General features: G+C 46.9%; 1 protein-coding gene across 1 annotated transcript; it reads left to right on the top strand.

The window, feature by feature from the left end:
* The first annotated feature begins 277 nt into the window (after positions 1-277).
* On the top strand, positions 278-1,420 carry LOC125522652 (auxin-responsive protein SAUR71-like). The gene has a single exon (XM_048687701.1). It carries the CDS (start codon positions 383-385, stop codon positions 803-805), a length of 423 nt encoding a protein of 140 aa, XP_048543658.1. The 5' UTR covers positions 278-382; the 3' UTR covers positions 806-1,420.
* Positions 1,421-22,899: the final 21,479 nt, after the last annotated feature.

The following is a 22,899-nucleotide window of genomic DNA, read 5'->3' as shown; positions in this document are numbered from 1 at the left end:
CAAGTCTGCGAAAATTAGTGTGGATTGAAGGGAGTACAACTGATTAGGAAAATGAAGGAGCCACAGATCCCCAACTGTTTGTCATGATTTTAAGTTAGGACAAGACGTTATTCATGGCGCATTTTCCTGTCAACTTTGTGTCGATTTTGTATGAAAGGCCACATTCCATTGCGAAAAAATATATTTTTTAAATGGCAAGAGGACCTGTGCAACGCCGCACAACCTCCAGCTCTCCCGTTATATAAGAAGGAGCCACCATGGCCGTCTCAGTACAACCGCATTGTGTTCTCTCACCTCTAGTGTCGACCCTCGCCAAGAACCCGCCGCCGCCGCCACTTACAAGAGTCTCGAGGTCTCCGGCGTCCACCGAAGCAGCGGCACGATGAAGCGCCTGTTCAGACGGCTCTCCCGCGTGGCCGCGGCCGACGCCTGCGCTGCCGCCGCCTACAAGCCGCTCCGGCCCGACGCTGCCGCGAAGGCCTCCTCCACGGCAGCTTCGTCGTCGTCCTCCTCGTTCTTCGGCGCGCGGAGGCTCGGCCGGGGCTCGCGGGTGCCGGAGGGGCACGTGCCGGTGTGCGTCGGCGAGGAGGGTGGCCCCAGCGAGCGCTTCGCCGTGCGGGCCGAGCTCCTGGGCCAGCCGGCGTTCAAGGCCCTGCTCCGGCGCGCCGCGCAGGAGTACGGCTACGGCCACCCTGGCGCACTCCGCATCCCCTGCGCCGTGGCCAACTTCCGCCGCCTCCTCCTCGGCCTCTCCGACCTCGGCTGCCAGGCAACCGACGACGACGACGCCGCGCTCTACTACTAGCCAAGCCCTTCTTGCCCGTTTAACCCTCCTCGCTCGGCTGACATGCCGGGCGTGGCAGGAAATTTGCTCCCTGGCAAAGGCAAACCGGTGAACCACAGAACCAGCAGAGCAAATCGCCAGCTGCTGCGTTCTGCCAGATCTGCCCCTGCGTGGACGCTGTACATAGGGAGTTTGGGGAGGGTAGGACGGGGATTCCGCCGCATTTTCTACTGCAGCTCAACAATTTTAGGACCTGCTGTCTTGTGGGAATTCTCCTTCTTTTTCTGAGTGTTCTTGTAGCTAGCTCAAGATCAAGCTCTGGTAGCTGCAATGGAGCTTCTTCCTCTTCTTTTGCTGGGGATTTTGAGGTCTTGATAACACATCATGTAAGCCGCAAGGCTGTGAAATGGATGATTTTGCTACTGCAAAAGTTTGCTCCAGGATCTGGTCGTGTGTAGAATGCAATGCACTTCCATGGATCTCCAGCTAGCTCTAGCAGTTCAGGCAGCCTGTCATGGAGCACAATGGTGTACTAAAATGATTGACCATTTGGTAGTACTAAACTACTTGGGCCTGTGGAGGGTTTTTTTTAAATGAAAATTTAGGTTTTATGGGCAGGTTCAAAATAGCTGACCGCATATAGAGCCATACAGTGCGTGTGTATTAGGATCTTCCAGATTTTTTTTTTCAAAACGGAGCCAAAAAAATATGCCTCACTCATTAAGTAAAGGACTGTGATACATATCGAACGTTATGTATTTAGTAATTGATCCGAACGATCTTTCTACTAGCTAATCATGCATAGTTTTATACCCATCCTCTTCACGTTTGTGATCACCGATGGAGCACTTGTGAATGATTATATGCATGCATGCAACTAAAAAACAAAACAGATGATGTCAGCAAAGATTCTTTCTGTTTTGAAACTTCAAAATGTTTTGTAGGTTATACCGTCGCTCCGATTGAAAATTCGTTTTTATATGAAAAATTCGTCTCGACGAGATCTTCGGAACTAGATCCTATGTTGGTATGTTTCGGTTACTTTTTTTTCAGGTCAAAAGTTACCACGCCAAGACTATGTGAACTATCACGCCTGTTGTATGTAACTTATTATGGTGTTTCCACTGAAGTTACCATGATATGTTTCAACTACTTTTTTCGTCTGGGTTGAAAGATACCATAGAATTTGTAAGTAAATTATCAAGTCCGCAATATCACCGTCAACCATCAGTGTCGTGTCTGGGCCACAAAGTGAGGTCCATGTGCCGACACGGCATGGACCACTTATAAATGGAACTTTGCAGGTTGTGTCGGGCTAGATTTGTTTAGGCGTGTGCCCGGCCGTGCCGTGCTCGGCTAGCCGTTGGCCACATATGATCAGGTCTATGGTCCATGAAAAACCATGCTATCTACGCATAAGTTATCGGGGTATGTTTTTCTACAACTTCTTTTTCCCAGGGTCAAAGTTACCGCAATGTTTGGACATACGTTATCAGGTCAGAGGTCGGATATTACCATGTTATTTACACAATTCCTTGGGGTTATGTTTTTTCCTCTTAAAACATAGTAAAAAATAATTGCAGTATTTGTACCCGAGTTATCAGCTCTGTTGTGCATATATTAACTTGTTATTTACGCACAAGTTACCGGGAGATGTTTTTCAATAACTTCTATCCCTGGGTCAAAAAAGTTACCGTGGTGTTTGTACATGAGTTATTAGCTATGTTCTACGTATATTACCATGTTATTTGCACAGAAGTTACCATAAAACTTTTTTATCGAGATGGAGATGGAGACATACCCGTCACTTCATTCGACGACCATCACTACGCGTCATGTTCTTTATCAAATGGGTGTCTTGTTGGTGAGTGGAATAAATGGTTCTATTTACACATGATCAATCGAGGGTTAGGGTATTTTCTATTAAAAAATCTCAGGTCAAAAAAGTTACCACACCTGGATGAAGTAAGTTATCAGCTCTATTGTGCGTATATTACCATGTTATTTACACATGAGTTACCGGTGGTATTTTTCAATAACATTTTACTCTAGGTCAAAAATTTACCACGTCTAGACTAAGTAAGTTATCAACTCTTTTGTGCTTATATTATCATAATGTTTACATAGAAGTTACTGGGGGCATGTTTGTCAAGATACTTTTATCCCAAGGTAAAAAAAATCACCTGGTGTTTGTAGTGAGTTATCAGCTTTTGTTGTGTGTATTACCATGCTATTTGCACGGAAGTTATCGGGGTATGTTTTCAACAGCCTTTTTCCCTTGGGTCAATAAATTGTCATGGTGCTTGTATATGAGTTATCAGATCTCATGTGCGTCTATTATCATGCTATTTACACAAAAAAATATTGGAATGTATGTTTTTCAGTAACTTTCGTCACGGGGCAAAAAATTATCGCGGAGTTTATACGTGAATTATCAGCTCTCCTGTGCGTGCGTTACCATGCTAAGGCATGAAGTTCTAGGCTTTAATAAGTTTGTACAATTCAGAAGGACCAAACTAAAATAAATTGAATTTACGAGTATTCAAGTAAATTTTTTAGTTGAGTTCATACACCCCCAATTGCTAGGTTAGCTGGTTAACCTTGCATGTACTGAATCCTAGGGACAAGAGATCGAGTCCTATTGCACGCGCATTGTTTTTTGACAAAAAAAAAGAATAAACAAGCTTTAATCACGCCAATTAGATTAGAGAATTTAATCATACTAATTAAGAGCCGGAGATTAAACCGGATCAATTAATGCCCAGGCCACAATGCGGCAATCAATGCGGTGCAAAAATAGTCTGGTAAACGATCAGACTTAATCAATGCGGCAATCGCGGGCCACGCATCAATAATTATCGGGATGAATTGGTGCCGCCAGATGCGCATCGAACGGTTCCTAAGATCGTTCGGATCTAATACTAAAGTCCGAATGTTCGGAAATTAGAAATTCCGTAAAGTAAAATAGAATTGTCAAGGTAATTAACAAAAAAAAAAGCAGGGGAGAACTCAGTCAGTTGAACAACGCACACATGATAGGTCAGATACTCTGAAGAGAGTCTCGTCCAGATATCACATAGGCAGCATGGTCATCACTTTCTCTCCAAGCAGGTGTCATCGCCATCTTTTGTCCTCGAGCTGTCGAGCAAGGGACTGCGACTTCGCTGCTAATTTTCTAGAACTTTAAAGAAATTGGTTTGGTTTGATCTACTCGCTTTCGGTTGGGATTGAGGAGAAGCTTTGCTCGTCCTGTGAGTAGCTTGGCAACCACGGGGGACGACGTACGTATTGTTAGTTACGCGCATGGTTGACTCAGTCGCGACGGCATGCAATCTTAGCTGCATCCTACGTGTTCAAGTGTGCTCGGCGTTTGCATGGACGCGAAGGCCAGAAGAGCATACATTCTGTCTGCTCTCTGCACTATGTTTGGACACGTACTCAAATAAGTACCGTGTCATTAGGAATAACAAGATTGCAATGCCTACGGATCGGCGTACGTACGTAAGTACGTTGTGTGTACGTGTGCTCTAGGAGCTCTTGCTTGTCTCCGTCACAGCCAGCTCGGTGACAGTGGCCGGCGACGATGTCGGTCCACCGGTCCAACGTAGATGACAGGTCCAAAGCAGCTGCCGACGGAGTACGAAAGCGAGAGTGCGTAATAAGACGAAATTGATAGCGTAATATACTGGTACTAGTGTACTGTGTACACCACAAAGTACAAACGTCGTCAGGCATCCCTGTCGGCACAACCGTACAAGAGATGAAACCGAAAGTCCAGTCGTCGCAGTGTCTGCAGTTACTCGATCGACCTTAGGCCATCTTCATTGCTGGGCGCTTACGTAGACGCTTATGAATAAAAAAATAATTCTTATAAAATAGAAAAGAAGCTTAGCATTTCTGACCCAACGGCAAGCGCTAATGAGGGGCACTAAATTAATTGCAGAACTAGTAGAAAAACCAATCGATACATGCATAGCTATGGAGAAAAAAAAGGCAAAGCGCCCGCCTCCAGTTTTTGTGTCGCTGCCAGGATAGACGCTCGGATTTTGTAGTCTAACTGCCGATCGGACAGGATATTTCTTCTAGCACCCAGGCCTAGCGCCCGGCGTTGTAGATGCCCTTATAAGGCCTTGTAGTATGCTAGGTGCTTAGAAAAATAAATCAATTTTTTTAATACACCAGTGCTTATTTCTACGGCAGATGCCTGATTAATCGTCTACGCTGAACAAATAGGCATTAGTGTTAAAAACATGATTTATTTTTTTAAACACCTCTCTTAAACACCTTGCATTGTACAAGGCTTAATTAGGTAATTTTGCTTGTCTACAAGTGGGTGCTTGCGAAGGCACTACTTTTCACCTGCTAAACTTGCATATGTGTGCAACTGGGCGGCGCTACAGACAAACTCTTCCTTGGGCTATGATCCGCTACTACATCAAAATTAGGCAGATCTCCATAAGTACACATGCCGGTCCAAAGCATTCGTCGTCGTCCGACTGAGCCGCACTCATTTTCTTCTCTCTCTGCGGTGGTTGCATGCATGTGAACGGGAAGAAATGCTGGACTACTACAATACCGCCGGAAAGCAACGGCAAAACCGTTGATCAGTTCAACGGCACTGGCTAATTTGGGCCAAAATATCTAGGGTTTTTTAAACGGCGCTGATCCAGTCATCCAATCCAACCTGTGAACTTCAGTTTCTTGCCTTGATTGCAACTTGATTAATTAAGTTGCTTAGGTCATCAGTCAGACTGGATTACATTACGTTTAGGCTGGTCACAATGGGCAAGAACATAGTCTAGTAACTTACACACTTTCCTAGACTATGTTACTACCTTCACAGTGGGTAGGAACATCTATGTAGTGTCATGCAACAATGTATTTATTAGATTATAGACTCATTGTTTCTTGAAGTGTGTGATGTTCCGGTAATTTAGCAAGTTACCACAAGCACCTCTCTCTTCATTAAATATGTGACACATAAGCAAAGTTGTATTGAAGTGTGTGATGTTACTCCTAAATTCCTCTCCATTGTGACCAGCCTTAGTGAGAAGACTGTCTTTGTGATATTATCATTATGATCAATAATAGCGTCCTAATTGCGTGGGATGACCGAGTTTGAGTTTCGGTCAGGATCTTGAGCAGAACATTCGAGAGCCTGATAAGAAGATGCCCATCTCAATCGACCGATGCACGCATGCGTGGCCACTGACAAGTAGCCCAGGTAATAGCTGAGATGTCTACATCAAAAGTATAAGAGTGTCCGTGTACTTTGATGTGGACGCGGAGATAAATTCAACCTTGAACAATGCTAGGCGGAGTTAAGATGACTGTGTTGTCTTCGCTATGAATTTATATATAGAGAGAGTGAGGGATGAATTCTTAAATTCCTTGCTGGGTACAAAAATCCACTTCCACGTGAATACTACGTACATGCGTACACCACTATGCATGCGCCAACTAAAGTTAATAACATAGTACCATCATTGTTAAGCGATCATCATTGAATAGACCAGCGGTGGTGTTCTACGTTGATAGCACAGCCATACTTAACATCTACTAGTTTGTCCATCACGTAACCTTGCCTTGACTGCAACTTGATTAATTTTCTTAGGCTAGTCATAGTGGGAATAACTTAGCTAGTAACATAGCGCACTTCTAGAAAAGTTTGCTTACGTGGCATGTAGTTAATGAGAAGTGGTAACATAATATTTTACTGTAACATAGCGCTTCCCAAGACAAGATGAGTTTACAAGCTAATAAATGAAGTCCTCTATGACACTAGTACTATGTTACTTTGCACTATGAATATAGTACTCTTCCTCCTTTCCGGTTTATATGGCTCAATTCAAAAATCTCACCAACCAAGGTAGATGATGAGTGGTGGAATATTTTTTGTAGTTTGCAAAAACACCCAATTAATGCCCTTGTTTTCCTCAAAAAATTAAGTTTACGAATGCATTAATTGCAATGCATGCATGCACTTTATGCATGCATTGGTCAGTTTTCTCTTAATACTTGCATGCAATGATTTAATGCACCTTGAAGTCTGAACATGTGATGGGGAACAACCAAATTGAGCCTTATAAAATGAAAAAAAATTAAAATTTTGAGATAAGCCCTATAAACTGGAAAGGAGGGAACTTAGGTGGTGTTTGGTTCTCTAGTCCTAGGACTTTTTTTATTCCCAACTAAAAAGTCTCTAATCCCTAAAAAGTCCTTCCTTGTTTGTTTCGAGAGACTAAAAAGTCCCTAGTCCCTTTCTAGAGGTTATTAAATGACCATGTTGCCCTTACTATATAGAAAAATAACAATCAAACAACACCACAGGGTGGCGGGCCAATGAGTGCATGGAGGGGCATTGTTGGAAAAGTCCCAAAAAGTCTTAAAAAAGACTCTGCTTGAGAGTCTTCTTTATTTAGTCCCAAATACCTAATTTAGTCCCTAAAAAGTCCCTCCTGTTTGGTAAAAAAGTCTTTAAGAGGGACTTTTTCTAGTTCCTACACAAAAAAGTCACTAGAAACAAACACCCCCTTAGAGTAGTGTCATATGCATGACACTAGTATAAGTTACTCCCACTATGACCAGTTAAACTACCCACAGTGGGAGTAACATAAATGATAACATCACACTTATCTAGGCAAAATAGGTGATGTGACAGATAATTAATGAAGAAAGAGAGGAATGTGATAGCATTACTAGTTACTGTAACATCACATATATCAAGAAAAGATGAGTCTACAACATAATAAATGAAATGATGCATGACACAACACATATGTTACTACCCACTGTGAATGTGGTAATAGACTGGTAACATATGCATGTAATATTCTAAGTTACTCATTACAGATAGTAAGAAGACTGTCTCTTTGATTTTAGCGTCATGGCCAATAATTGCGTCCTAATTGCATGGGATGACTAGGGTTTGAATTTCGGTCAGGATCTTCGGCAGAACGTAAACCTGATAAGAACATGCCTGTCTCGATCGACCGATGCATGCATGCGTGGCCACTGATGAGTAGTCCAGCTAACAACTGAGCGATTTTTCATCAAAGCCTAAGAGAGTTCGTGTACTTTGATGTGGACCCGGAGATAAATACAACCTTGAACAAAGCTAGGCGGAGTTAAGATGACAGTGCTGTCATCGCTGTAAATTTATATGTAGGTACATAGAGTGATTGTGAAGCTAGATTGGGATGAATTCTTAAACTGTTTGGTGGCCACAAAAACCCACTTGCACGTGAATACTACTACGTACGTACACCACTATGCATGTGCCAACAAAAGTTAATAACATAGTAACATCATTGTTAAGCGATAATCATTGTACGGATCAGTAGTCGTGTTGTACGATGGTATATTGCACATCAATACTTAACATCTACTTAAGGTTTGTCCAGAAGTGATTAGTTTAATAGGATTATAGGAACGATCACGTAAGCTCCAAAGGCAAGTGGGGTATCGTGACTTACATCAAGCAGAGCACAACCAAAACACACATAAGCACAAACAATGACAAAACAGGCCTAAAATATGGTGGGGTTGACACCATTATTGGACTACAGAACGGAGTCCACTATAACGGAAAATTAAAGCAGTACTTCCACTCTTGGAGGGCTGCCCGTGATTCCGGACTGTACGCAATGGGTCCCACAGGAGATGTGATAGTTTTGGCATAAACTAGGCTGCGCAGTCTTGGGTACAAGAATGTATTTCCTCCGTTTCAAATTACTCGTCACAGAAATGAATGTATCAAGAACTAAAATATATTTAGATACATCTATAACTGTGACAAGTAATTCGAAACGGAGAGAGTACGTGAATATACTTCCAAAAAAAAGAACGTACGTGAGTACTGGTTAGCTGTACCATACCGGAGCTGGTTAGTTCTTACGTTATGCATGGAAGCATTGTGCTGAGCGACGGACTCGGTCGTGCCCAAAAAACATCTAGAACCAACTCACGAACGCGGCATCAAACCGCCTTGCTTGCTGGCCTTCTCTCATTTTTTTATACGTAGCGTAGAGTGGTACGGACGCAGAACTTTGCATTACCAGTTATGGCCTCAAATCTTTTTAGCTTAGATTATTGTGTCGTCGCCAGCAACGCAACGTACGTACGCGCTTTGCAGAGGATACAACTTGGAGGAGCACATAGAATTAAAGAACATGCTAGTGCGAACCCAGCTGCGCCATTGTGGGGAGATTGTATGGCCCGGGAAGCGAAAAGGCCCATCAACTGAGTGCAAATGCAAGTCGTTTCCCCGCGGCAAAAGCGAACCGCCACTGATGAAAGCAACAGCTGCTAGTACAGTTGGGAAGCACGTGATGATCACGCATGCCTGCGCTGTGGGAGACGGGGAGGAGCTCGAACAAGTTTCAGACGAACGATGCGGCGGTGGAGCTATGGAGGTCATTCGTTGAGCAGAGACACACGCGCAGCTGCCGGTGCGGCCTGGCGCGCGGGGCCGGCATGCTGGGTCGACGACGGTTGTGCAGCCGACAATAGACGGCCAGCGCCGCATGGAAACCAGGGGGCTGGGCCACCCACTGGTACGTGCGCGTGATCGGGCTGTACGCGGCGATACACGGACCCGTAAATGTGTCGGGCGGCGGGGCTGTCTGTACTTTCCGCGCGACCCATCCAGATACATCCACGCGACGGTGCCGGCCCAGCTAGCCAGGGGGCAAAAAGATCGGTCGACGCGCAGCTGACTAGCTCACTTTGGTGATCACGTTCCCTGTTTCAGCATACACACCAGCTCTCCTACTTGACTGCTGACTGCAAAAGTTGGAGGAACTCGTATCTTTCCATGCGGCGTCAGTTGGTATTCTATCTGTTCGTCCCAACACAGCATGCGCTGGAAAAGTGGCGGTCGCCGCACGCGGTCCGGTGAGGTGCACTGGGTGCGGGCCAACACGTACGTGCCGTGCCGTGCCGGACCCGGAGCGATGCATGCGAGGGCCGACGGGCAGGGCTCCGGCCGGCCGACCATCGTGCGGCTCGTCCCACGTGGACGTGCATGGGTCAACAGTTGGACGAACCCGTGCCCCGTTCACTCCTGTCGGCTTGCCATGCCACCTTTCTCGTCGTCTCCTCTGCCCAGGCTTGCTTGCTCTAATCACTTTCTGACCGACGCTGCTAGGCATAGTACCAGGTACTACGAGCTTTCTGCATGCATGGGTCAAAAAGCGATCGGTGCACTGATACGGTACTTCCTCCGGTCATTTTTAGTTCGCATATAAGATTTAACTAAAATCAAGTCTCATAAAGTTTAACCAGCTTTATAGAAAAAAATATTAACATTCACAATCTAAAATCAATACCACTAGATGTGTCATGATTTAAAGTTTCATATTATATAACTTGAGCATGTCAGATGTTGATATTTTTTTATATAAATACGGTCAAACTTTGTGAAATTTGACTTCAGGAAATTCTAATATGCAGAGTAAAATGGACCAGAGGAAGTACAATAAAGTGTCAGACAACATGCAGAAAAAACTAAAGTGTCTGAAAAGCATGACATGATCGAGCACTGCTGCACCACTTGGATCCATTCGAGCACCGTATCCGACTCCACATCGGCGAGATCTTGGGCACGATCGCCTCGGAAGCCGCGAACCTTTCAAAGAGTCCTCGGTCACATGGAGTGGGAGACTGTGCCTGCATGCCATCGCCACGTCCAGAAGAGCACACAACGTGGACCGCATCATGGACACAGCAGCAGCACCATCGTCCAGAGTAGATCCAACTTGTTGTTTCGGACACCACCTCCTGTGTCCTTTCTGTGCGCCCGTGACTGACGCCCAGGCCGCAACAAATGCATCCTAGGAACACCTACCTAGGAGTAGGCTGCTGTAGGTCAGTAACTGTGTCGCTATCTCACTGGTGCCTTCCTCCCTCGTTCTGCCTTATACTCCCTCCGTTTCAAAATATAATGCGCCCGTGTTTCCCGAGGCCCAACTTTAATCATAAATTTAACCAACGAGACCAACTGCGGCGGGAGAAAAAAAATTATATAATTGAAAACTTCGTTCGAATACGAATTCACTGATATAATTTTTGCTCCCGTCGCAATCGGTCTTGGTAGTTAAATTTACGGTCAAAGTTGAAGCACGGGAATAGAGAAAGCACTACATTGCGGAATGGAGGGAGTATTACTTTATATTTTTTTAGTTAGTATATAAAATTTGGTCAAAGTCAAACTTTATGAAAATTATTTTATCATGTTGATATTTTTTCTTACAAAGCTAGTCAAACTTTATAAAGTTAGACTTTGACCAAATCTTGTAGGGCAGCCCTCTGCCCCGGTGCGCCGGCCCAAACTTAGTATATAAAATTTGGTCAAAGTCAAACTTTATGAAAATTATTTTATCATGTTGATATTTTTTCTTACAAAGCTAGTCAAACTTTATAAAGTTAGACTTTGACCAAATCTTGTAGGGCAGCCCTCTGCCCCGGTGCGCCGGCCCAAACTTAGTATATAAAATTTGGTCAAAGTCAAACTTTATGAAAATTATTTTATCATGTTGATATTTTTTCTTACAAAGCTAGTCAAACTTTATAAAGTTAGACTTTGACCAAATCTTGTAGGGCAGCCCTCCGCCCCGGTGCGCCGGCCCAAACTTTAGTATATAAAATTTGGTCAAAGTCAAACTTTATGAAAATTATTTTATCATGTTGATATTTTTTCTTACAAAGCTAGTCAAACTTTATAAAGTTCCACACACACACGTGTTTTGATGTGCGTCGGAAGATTACCGGCGTTGGCGACGACGAGTAGTGCGTTGTATATCCACCGTCGTACCGCTGGTGCTTCCAGCCATGGATTTTCTCGAACCGTCAGATGTGGATATTGGAAACATATTTGATATATGCTGGAACGGGCTATTGGAGATGCTGCATCCGATGATGGGTTTTGCGGGAACCGAAGCTGCAGCCGAAGACGCAATCACCGTCGTTTGTTACAACCGTATACGGCAAAAGCTGCAACCACGTTCGCGCAGAGCTACAAGCTTTTCACACGGGAGCTGCAAACATCAGCGACATAGGTCGACGAATGTTACAAATGTACATTGAAAAGCATCATCCATGTTCTCGAAAAGCTGCAACCCGCGAGTCTGGTCACCGCGCACGGGGCTAGCAAGATGTCGTGGATTTGTGCTACATGCTACAACCGGCATTGAAAATTGCTACCACCAGCATGCCATATAGCTACAATCGCAATCGCATTTTGCTGCACCGCAAAACAGTGCATTTTCTTGCTGGAATCGATGCAGCTCCGCTGGACGGTGGTTCCAGCTCTTGTGGCCACGGTTGCAGCTCCCCGTGCCCAGTTGCAGTGGTCTGATAAAACTAATGTATTTCTCCAGTTGAAGCTTTCATATGAGTGAATGTAGCTTTTTCAGTGCGCGGTGTCAGGTTGAAACTTTATATGTCGCAAGTTGAAGCTTTCGAATAAAATTGTTGTAGCTTTTTGGTCGTTGGTTGCAGCATCTCTAGTGGACGGGTCCAGCGTATGAAACTGTGAGCAGCAACTCGCGGACGACATGTCCATGACGGCTTCCCAACTCCGGCTTGCCGGTGCAGAATGAATCTGCAAGCCGAGGGCAATGGAAGAAGTGTTTGTGCGCGCTGATGTTGGAGATGGGACCTACGTGGAATCTGCAAGCCGATGGCTAGCCAGCAGCGGGATCTGAAGGAGGAAAACGAGGAGTGGCGGGATCTGAAGGAGGAACACGAGAAGCGGTTGAGAGAGAAGGGGATCGGGAGGAAGAAGACAGCGGCTGAGCGAGAGAAAGGGGTCGGGAGGGACTGGGCGAGCAGTTGGGCCAGCTGTCGCACGAGGCTCATGGGCTGATGTTTGCGTGAAGAGGAAAATATGAAACGTTCGATTGCCCTTTATTGTACGCGCCGCGCGGGACCGGCGAAAGTTTTAGCCGGTCCACAGGCCACAAACGTTTTTCAATCTTACTTTCTTCGGTCCTTTTTACTCTGTATATTAGGTTTGTCCAAAGTGTATGCAAACTAAACAGAAACTGAGCAAGTAGTACCACTGACGTGTGGCCGTGTGGGTCCTGCGTCGGTGCAGGCCGCGGCAGTGTTCGCGTACGGACGGGGCGGCCGAGACCGGCTGCCACAGTGTCACGGCGAAGGCCCCTACCTCCTTTACCTGTTGTGGCAAAAGTGACGGGTAGGAGGCTAGGAGCGCCTGTGTGTGCAGTTGAGCAAGCTTGGTTGAGCCGTCGTGTGTGCCTTTTATCTGTACGGTCACGAGTACGGTTTACGTGGAGGAGGAGCACATTCTTACCACTGCTGTCAAATTATAACGCTGCCCATTGTGGTGGAACGGTGGTTATTCATCTCAACTATACTCTAGGATGAGTAGTCTACAGTGCCATGAGTTACTATGCAATACATGGACATATTGGAACGATCGAAGCCATTGAACTGATTAAGAGCAATTGACGAAAATGCAATACAAGCTCGCAAAGCCTTCTCATTTCTTCTCACTCAAAGTGTAGTTCAGCGTTGCTCTTGCTCATCATGCATGCATGTGTTGAGTTGAGTAAATTCCCGTGAAGCGACCCAACACACAGACACTGCACTGGCCTCTGTTGTGAAAATCGGACGTTTAATTTGTCCTTGCTCGCTCGACTGGTCTGTGTCCTCCACGTACGAACTATACTTGATTTGATCCGAGGCATGCCATGTGCGGCTGCATGGAAAAGAAGGCCTCATGTCCAGCAGGCTAGCGATCAAAGCTAGCTCCCCCACAGGCTCCGGACGAACCTAACATGCACCGTCCGATTAGCTATGACCAGCACGGAAAGAAGAAACGTGCCAATAAAACTGAGCCGTACATGCTGCCAAATGAACGAACGTCTCCCCTCGTTCCATTTTTGCCACTGGCATTGACTAACGATCGATTGGCACGTGCAGTCATCAGTGCTCAGATGAATGGCACTACATGTGACGTTCGACATTAGTTGACAATATGAGAGCAAGAGATCGACATAGAATGAAAGGTACAAATGAGCTACTACGACATAGTCGTCAATTAGGCCCCTTCAGAAACTAAGGGTGATCACTATGCATGCCCTGAGTAGGTAACGGTCACTGGCAACATTTCTCATATTTAGTTTTCCTCTCCCTTCTGAGATCATACTGTTGGCCTCGCGTGCTGCGCGCCAACGTTCACCAATGTGATAAACCGGTATGTCCCTTGTTTAGACGTGAACACTGCCATACACGACTGGACAGCAGCAGCAGCCGCTCGACATCGATCACGCGATCGACGACAAACCTCTGATCTGCTGCCGATCAATTCCTCCACCAAACCATGACATGTACACTCAAGAAACGACACACGGAGACGGGCCAAGGATCGGTCGAATCTCGCGGCGCCCTAACGCCATGCCGCGCCGCTTCCGGAAATGCGGGGGACACTGCTGATGTGTATGTTTGCCGCTCCACTGCCGGGACGCGTATGTGCGTGCTCCGCCACTCGCCAGCATCATGCACACGGTTCCTCTGGATCGAGCGATGCTGGGGGATAGGAGGATATCGGTTGCTCTCCACGTGAAAATGTTTCGCGTAGACATAGCTAGCGTGGTCGTAGCGTCTAGTACCGGTAGTGCTGCGCGCATGCATATCCTACGGCCTAGTCTAGTGAACATTAAAACTAAGAGTATTCTTCATTTATTACTTGCCACATCATCTATTTTATCTAAATATGTGTGATGTTACTATCTATGTTACTTCCACTGTGGGTAGTCTAACCGATGCCCTGTATCAACTTAGTGAAGTAAATTTGGCATTTTGCTCCACCAAGTTTGACCTAGAGGATCCCCTATACGGTTTAGTGGAGTAAATTTTTTACTCCATCCTTGAAATTCCTCGTATATTTAATCTCCCCCTACACGGCCGAGTAAAATCGGTGTCTCTTCTCCCCACCTCCTCTCCTTCCCCTGCACCGCCGCTGGCGCGCCCGCGCCCTCCCCGCCCCGCCGATGGCCGGACATGGTGGCCGCCGATCCGCAACTTGGATCCGCGCCGCCACGCGCACGGGTCGTCCTCCGCGGGCTCTTCGTCGAGCCGTCGTCGCCGGTCACTCGATCTGTCCGCCGCCATGCCCCTATGACGGTTTGAGGACTTTCCCGTCCTCCCTCGGGCCCGACAGCCGAGGAGGTCCTACCTTGGGCTTCGGCAGCGGCGGTGCGGGAGGTGGGTCGCCGAGAATACTGATCAGGAGACCCACATCCGCCGATGGCTCGGCTGCATCCACACGGCCGAGCTCGCGGCCATGGAGTACGACCGTTGGCAGGTCCGCTACTACGGGACGACGGCTCGGCTCAATTTTCCCTTCAGCACACGTCCGGTCGACCTCGTCCCCCACGAGCCGAGGGTGGTTAGCTCGGGTATGGCGCGGGAGGACCGCGAGGCGAGGGAGCGCTCCGAGGTCGAGGCCTACATGCAAGAGCTCCGCCGGCAGCATCGGAGCTCGTGGAGGCGGGGCGGATGATCTTTGCTGGCGTGGAGGGCGGCGATGTTATCGTGCTCTCCTCCGACGAGGTCGAATGCGGCGAGGACGGTGGCGCGGAGGGCGGCAAGGTGGGCGGCGAGGACGAGGAGATCGACGTCAACGAATGGAGGAGTGTCTTTCCCGACGACGCCACCGGCCGGACCCGGCTTGCGGCACACCGCACCTGACGAGGAAAGATTGGCTCGACCTCCAGTTCGACCGGAAGTAGTTTAGTTGCTTAGTTTAGTTTGAATTTATGTTTTACGTTCGGTTGTGCACAACTATCTATGTTTAGGTTTGAATATATTTTCAGTTCAAATTGCATTGAACTTGATCAAATTCAAGTTTACTTCTTTAAATTTAGGGGATCGGCTAGAAACAGCAAAAAATTGGTGGAGTATATATATACTTCACGAAGGGTTTTACTCCGTTAACTTTAAGGGGATTGGCTAGAAATGGCCTAACATGCTGGCAATATGGTCATTTTCTTAAATTTGTTTCTTTGAGAGGCAAAAATTCTTTTTCTGCCACAAGCTTCTCAAATGTCCAAAGATGATCTAAAAAACACCTTTTATGTTATCTAATGTTTATTAGCTAAACAGATACGCGCAACACACTAGAAATTTCTCCAGATATATCAAAGATATTGTGTGTGAGGATATAAAAACACACTGTAATGCATCGATAAATGTGTAAAGTAATTTGTGGAGTAACGTGATATGTTGGGTTTGCAAAGATTTAGAGTGAAATCCATGGTAACAAACTGGGTAGAACTCACCAGCCCCCGTGACGATGATGTCAACATTGAAACCACCAACGGGCTCCCAAGGTAATAACTTTAGTAGAAGGCCACATAGGCACGTACGGTGACGGGACCTCCCACATTCACGTCGGTTGTGAGTCATTAGAATGAGTTCTCCTCTGCAATTGCCGCCGCGACCAACGGTACCACAACGCTTATCCCTCGTCGTAGAACTAGCACAAAGCGATATAATTGAGACGCCAACAATATAGCATTAAACAAATCAAAAAGTAAACCTCACGTCCAAAATAAGGACTTAGCAAGAAACAGACATTGTTTAACTTACAAACCTAAATTGGCTTCGACACAATATTATAAGCGTTAAGACAAGAGCCATCTCAAACAGACATGATAAAGTCTCATTAACCACGGCAACGAAACAATAGATATCAGACAAGAAGTTTACAACGGAATGTACATGCCTGACAATGAGCGAGTTGGCTAATGATGAAGAAGTCGCACGAGAAAATAAAGTAATGGAAAAACTGCTCATTGACTTATAATCACCATTCATGACAGCATAAAAGTTAGAAATCCATCCAAGAAGGTGATGACCTCATATTTAAAGGCTCTAGATGGCTTTGTTTTTCCCCATCAAGGATATCCAAGGAACAAATCCACCAACAGAAATCGAGCCCTTATATAGGCAATACAGAACCACCATTATAAATACAAGACAAATGTTTTGATAATAAAAGACAAACATCTTCAATTGTATTTAATTATCTATTTATTTGATATCTCATTTTTAAATATATTTTTAATAAACTATTTTTAGAATATTATTTTTAGATAAAAAATCTAAAATGTTATTCTTACGTAAAGTTCGTACAAAATCTCTACGTGCTAGTGCGTTCCCATCAATAACCACTTCCATGATTTAAATAAACTGCCATGAAATGAGCTAGTATTACGGAAATTGGCAATGGCTCTTAGGTGCATATGCATTTTTTTTGTAGAATCCGTACATAAGAATAGCATTGGTAAAAAAAAAATTAAAAGAGGGAGTGCGGCCGCTGATCTAACCCTTTGTTTCTGGCAGGGAGTACCGATCTGACGCTTGAGGGAGTTCCACGAGTAAGAAGTTTGGCAGCTGTGCAGCTTGGGAAAACAATTTTAAAGTTCAAAAAATCATGTTAATACAAAAACATATTTTTTGACATATCTGTCAAGTTCCATGTAGTAATATAATCATTTATTGGCCTCTCGTCCTTCACCTCAGGTCCGCGTGTCGGCAATCCAACTACCTCCCACCAACCACATTTAATCCACACGAATACGCGGGCTTGCCGGTCAGCCACCTAGCCGCCCCGGCCACTTCCTTTTTTATGGCGAAGGCATTGATTGGGCAGTCCACTTCTACTTCCCCTTTGCGTCCATGCCATTTCTCCCCCCTTGCCCGACACCAAACCCTAGACTAGCGGGGCCATCCCACCTCACTCCCCGTCGCCCGCCTCCATTGGCTTTTGGAAGTGGGTGCCTGGCAAGAAGGCCAAGCACGAACACAAGGCGGGGTCGTCGTCCGCCTCGTCTGGAAGCGTGGCCACACACTCCATCTTGTCAGCCGCTTCTCGATCTCCCCTCCGACGGCTCATGTGCGCTTCCGACCGTATGTCAAGGTGGAGAGCTGCCGCCGGTATTGGTAGACCGGCACCCCCAGCCGTGGTCCAATGCCCTTCTCCGCAATTGGTGGCATGTGAGCCCGGATCGGGTGTCCATCCCCCGCTGGTCCCGCGCGAGCGGTCGCGTTCGCCTAGAGGAGATCACTCGTCGGCACGCACGGATCCCGTGCCAGTACCTCGCCGACCGGCCCTACGACATCGACTCATTGCGCTGGGACACATAGTTTTAGGACGAGCACGACATGCACCGGTAAACTTTCTTTGCCGGCCGTGCTTGTAGCCCGCCTCGTGCGCCACCTGTGCGCGTACTGAGCCCATCCAGAGTGCGCGGCCGCATGCGGGTGCGTTACCTGACGCCGATGGCTAACCCTCTCCATCGCCGCCGCTACGCCGATGTCTACGTGCCAGAGCTGGACATGGAGTAGGAGGTGATGGAGGACCGGCCACCCACCCCGGAGTGGAACCAGACACTGCATGAGCACTCTTGGTCGTGGACGACCATGGTGCCATGCAGCCCGCTGCCGCCGCCTCCAACACCGCAAGCGGGCTGGCGCCATGATCATCACCTCCATCACCGCTACCGGTACAAGGCGCGCCCGTCCCTTTTGGGGGGCCGCCACCCCGCCTCTCGGCGCTACCTCCCTACATCGACCAGACCAGGGACGACGAGGAGGACTGTAGCGCTTGAAGGCGGCGCGCGGGCAGTGGATTTATTGGTTTTTTATGTTTATTTAATTTCAACATAAGTAGTATGCGAAGCACGAGACTATCATGGACTGTTTTAATTAAGTTTGCTATATATTTATGTTTTAGGATATTTTTGCGACACCTGTTTTGTTTTTTCTTTAAGTCCAACACGGACATGTTTTTTGGCATGCGGCTAATTAATAAGTGCACTGACCGGTGGAAGATCCAAGCCGGATAATGGCGTCTGTTTGCCGACCCAAAAGGACGAAATCTGGCAAAACAGACGTCTGTTTAGGCTCCACAGTTAGAGTTGCCCTTAGGCCAACTCCAACGCGCGACCCCAAGCGGATGTCCGCTCCGTCCGCTTTTCGTCTGTTTGGGGGCCGCAATGGGGCCGTGTCCGCCCGGATTATTGGATGCGTCGGCCGTGCGCCCAACGCGCGAACGCATTTCGGCTGTGCGGCCGCATCTCGTTCGTTCACCAGCATACTAAAAAAAATGAAAAATGATGCATTAAAATTGTTCAAATCAAGCATAGCACCGAAATAGTCTTACAACCCAATCGAAAATTTGTTTGCATGACAAGAAAACAATATCAAATAGTCTTAGAACCCAATCAAATTTTGTTTGCATGCCAAGGAATTAAACTAATAAATCTACTGGTTGCCAACGTGAGTCCACACGTGCGCAACCGAGTCATCCTGGAGCTGGACATGAGTATGCCAATCACGCAATTCCCGATGAAACTGGACAAACTATTCAAAGGTTGCAGGAGGTGTATGCTTAGGCTCAACATTTTCACCCTGAAAATCAAACCCTTGGTCGTAGATGTTATCATCGCGCTCATCCTCCACGATCATGTTGTACATGTTCACATAAGCAGTCATCACCTCCCAAATCTTCTTCGTGCTCCATGTCAATGCAGGGTTACGAACGATACCCCATCGAGACTGAAGCACACCGAAAGCAAACTCCACATCCTTCCTAGCACTCTCTTGCATTTGGACAAACCTTTGTCTCTTCTCTCCTTGTGGATTGGATATGGTCTTCACAAGAGTGGACCACTGAGGATAGATGCCATCAGCTAGGTAATATGCCTTCGAGGTAATATCCCTTGTTGTAATGGTGGCCAGTGACCTCAAAGTTGACCACCGGGGAGTACCCTACGCAAGCCTTGCAAACACCAGAGTCCACCAAAGAACACTAATATCATTCTAAGAACCAGCCATGCCGAAGAAAGAATGCCATATCCAGAGATCTTGTGAAGCCACAGCTTCAAGTATAACAATGGCACCTTTCACATGCCCCTTGCACTGGCCCTGCCAAGTAAATGGACGGTTCTTCCACTTCAAGTGTATACAATTTGTACTATGAAGCATGCCCAGAAAGCCCCTCTCGGCATTGATCACCAACAACCTCTTTGTATCAACGACAGTTGGCTCTCTGAGGTACTCCGTGCCGAACACTTCCACCACGGCCATGCAAAAACTATACAATGAGAGTAGACATGTGGACTCACTCATACGAACATACTCATCCACAAGATCACCAGGAATTTCATATGCAAGCATGCGAATAGCCGCAGTGCATTTCTAGTATGAAAAGAAACCAAACTTACCTAGGGCATCCTCTTTGCACTCAAAGTATGGGTCATGCACGACCACTTCCTCGCGAATACGATTGAACACATGCCTTCTCATTCGGAATCGGCGACAAAATTGATGTGGCCTAAAGAGTGCACCATCCTTAAAGTAATCGGCATAGAGAACAGTGTGGCCTTTCTCCCTATTGCGATCCAAGGCCGGAGCATGGTCGGGGATTGATCCCCTGTACCGAGGCCGCTTCCTAGTAATGTGTTCATGTACGACAAACGCGACCGCCAACTCTTCATCATCCGAGGATGAATCATCCGATGAGGAAATGAAGTTGTGAAAGAAAACTCATCGCCACTATCCATTGTACCTTGTGAGCAATCCGTCAAACGCCTTGCGGTCGTGCTGGGAAAGCGGCTGAATAGTGGATGCCCTGCTCCCCTCGCAACCAGCAAAGCAAGGTTTTGGGGGTGATGGTGCTGAAGGGCGCCCTGCGTCACCGAACGGCCGAACGAAAGAGGTTGGGGACGACGTGCGACGCCGACGGCCGTAGATTGTCTCCTATCGGCAACAAGGAGAACGCTGGCCAAATGCTTTCCAAAATGCCAGTACAGAGACAACTATGGCATGGCGCGGTGGTGGTTCGTGTTGGATTATGGATGGGCTTAGGCCCATATAAGACACTAATCCCTGGTTAATCTTGAGGCCCATCTATGAGATAGCAGGTGGTGGGAAGTTTAGTCCCACCTTGCTAGTTGAGGAGACTTGAGACCCCTTTATAAGGGCTGCTCTACCACTTGCCATTGGGAGCTTGGAAAGAGGAGTGGTACACGCGCGCTCCTCCTCCTCCGCCGCCCGCCTCGCCACGCCTTGTCACGACGCGCGCGCCGCGGGTTGCGGGTTGCGGGTTGCGGGAATGAGCCGAGCCGAAGCTTATTTTTGCCGCTCAGGAATGAAATGATTAATCAAGGATTAATTAACGAGTCGCTAACATGAGGGCCATGAAGGAAATATGCCCTAGAGGCAATAATAATGTTATTATTTATTTCCTTATATCATGATAAATGTTTATTATTCATGCTAGAATTGTATTAACCGGAAACATAATACTTGTGTGAATACATAGACAAACAAAGTGTCACTAGTATGCCTCTACTTGACTAGCTCGTTAGTCGAAGATGGTTATGTTTTCTAACCATAAACAAAAGAGTTGTTATTTGATTAACAGGATCACATCATTAGGAGAATGATGTGATTGACATGACCCATTCCATTAGCTTAGCACCCGATAGTTTAGTATGTTGCTATTGCTTTCTTCATGACTTATACATGTTCCTATGACTATGAGATTATGCAACTCCCGTTTGCCGGAGGAACACTTTGTGTGCTACCAAACGTCACAACGTAACTGGGTGATTATAAAGGAGCTCTACAGGTGTCTCCAAAGGTACATGTTGGGTTGGCGTATTTTGAGATTAGGATTTGTCACTCCGATTGTCGGAGAGGTATCTCTGGGCCCTCTCGGTAATGCACATCACATAAGCCTTGCAAGCATTGCAACTAATGAGTTAGTTGTGAGATGATGTATTACGGAACGAGTAAAGAGACTTGCCGGTAACGAGATTGAACTAGGTATTAAGATACCGACGATCGATTCTCGGGCAAGTAACATACCGATGACAAAGGGAACAACGTATGTTGTTATGCGGTCTGACCGATAAAGATGTTCGTAGAATATGTAGGAACCAATATGAGCATCCAGGTTCCGCTATTGGTTATTGACCGGAGACGTGTCTCGGTCATGTCTACATTGTTCTCGAACCGTAGGGTCCGCACGCTTAACGTTACGATGACAGTTTCATTATGAGTTTATGTATTTTGATGTACCGAAGGTTGTTCGGAGTCCCGTATGTGATCATGGACATGACGAGGAGTCTCGAAATGGTCGAGACATAAAGATCGATATATTGGAAGCCTATATTTGGATATCGGAATCGTTCCGGGTGAAATCGGGATTTTACCGGAGTACCGGGGGGTTACCGGAACCCCCGGGGGGGTTATTGGGCCTACATGGGCCTTAAGGGAGAAGAGGAAAGGAGGCAAGAGGTGGCCGCGCGCCTCTCCCATTCCTAGTCCGAATAGGACAAGGGAAGGGGGCGGCGCCCCCCCTTTTCCTTTCCCTCTTCCTCCTCTTTCCCCTTCTCCTTATCCAACTAGGAAAGAAGGGAGTCCTACTCCCGGTGGGAGTAGGACTCCCCCTTGGCGCGCCCTCCTTGGCCGGCCACCCCCTCCCCTTGGCTCCTTTATATACGGGGGCAGGGGGGCACCCTAGGACACACAAGTTGATCTTTGTGATCGTTCCTTAGCCGTGTGCGGTGCCACCCTCCACGATATTACACCTCAGTCATATTGTAGCGGTGCTTAGGCGAAGCCCTGCGACGGTTGAACATCAAGATCGTCACCACGCCGTCGTGCTGACAGAACTCTTCCCCGAAGCTTTGCTGGATCGGAGCCCGGGGAGCGTCATCGAGCTGAACGTGTGCCAAGAACTCGGAGGTGCCGGAGTAACGTGTGCCAAGACGTACGACTACTTCCTCTACGTTGCGTCAATGCTTCCGCTTCGGTCTACGAGGGTACGTAGACAACACTCTCCCCTCTCGTTGCTATGCATCACCATGATCTTGCGTGTGCGTAGAATTTTTTTTTGAAATTACTACGTTCCCCAACAGTGGTATCAGAGCCTAGGTTTTATATGTTGATGTTATATGCACGAGTAGAACACAAGTGAGTTGTGGGCGATATAAGTCATACTGCTTACCAGCATGTCATACTTTGGTTCGGCGGTATTGTTGGACGAAGCGGCCCGGACCGACATTACGCGT

This window comes from Triticum urartu, chromosome 7 (assembly GCF_003073215.2).
Source record: "Triticum urartu cultivar G1812 chromosome 7, Tu2.1, whole genome shotgun sequence".
Classification (NCBI taxonomy): domain Eukaryota; kingdom Viridiplantae; phylum Streptophyta; class Magnoliopsida; order Poales; family Poaceae; genus Triticum; species Triticum urartu.
This window is presented reverse-complemented; position numbering and strand designations above follow the sequence as displayed.

What these genes read in the sequence shown, in the direction of transcription:
- LOC125522652 (XM_048687701.1), top strand. Translation starts at nt 383, where the DNA reads ATGAAGCGCCTGTTCAGACGGCTCTCCCGCGTGGCCGCGGCCGACGCC.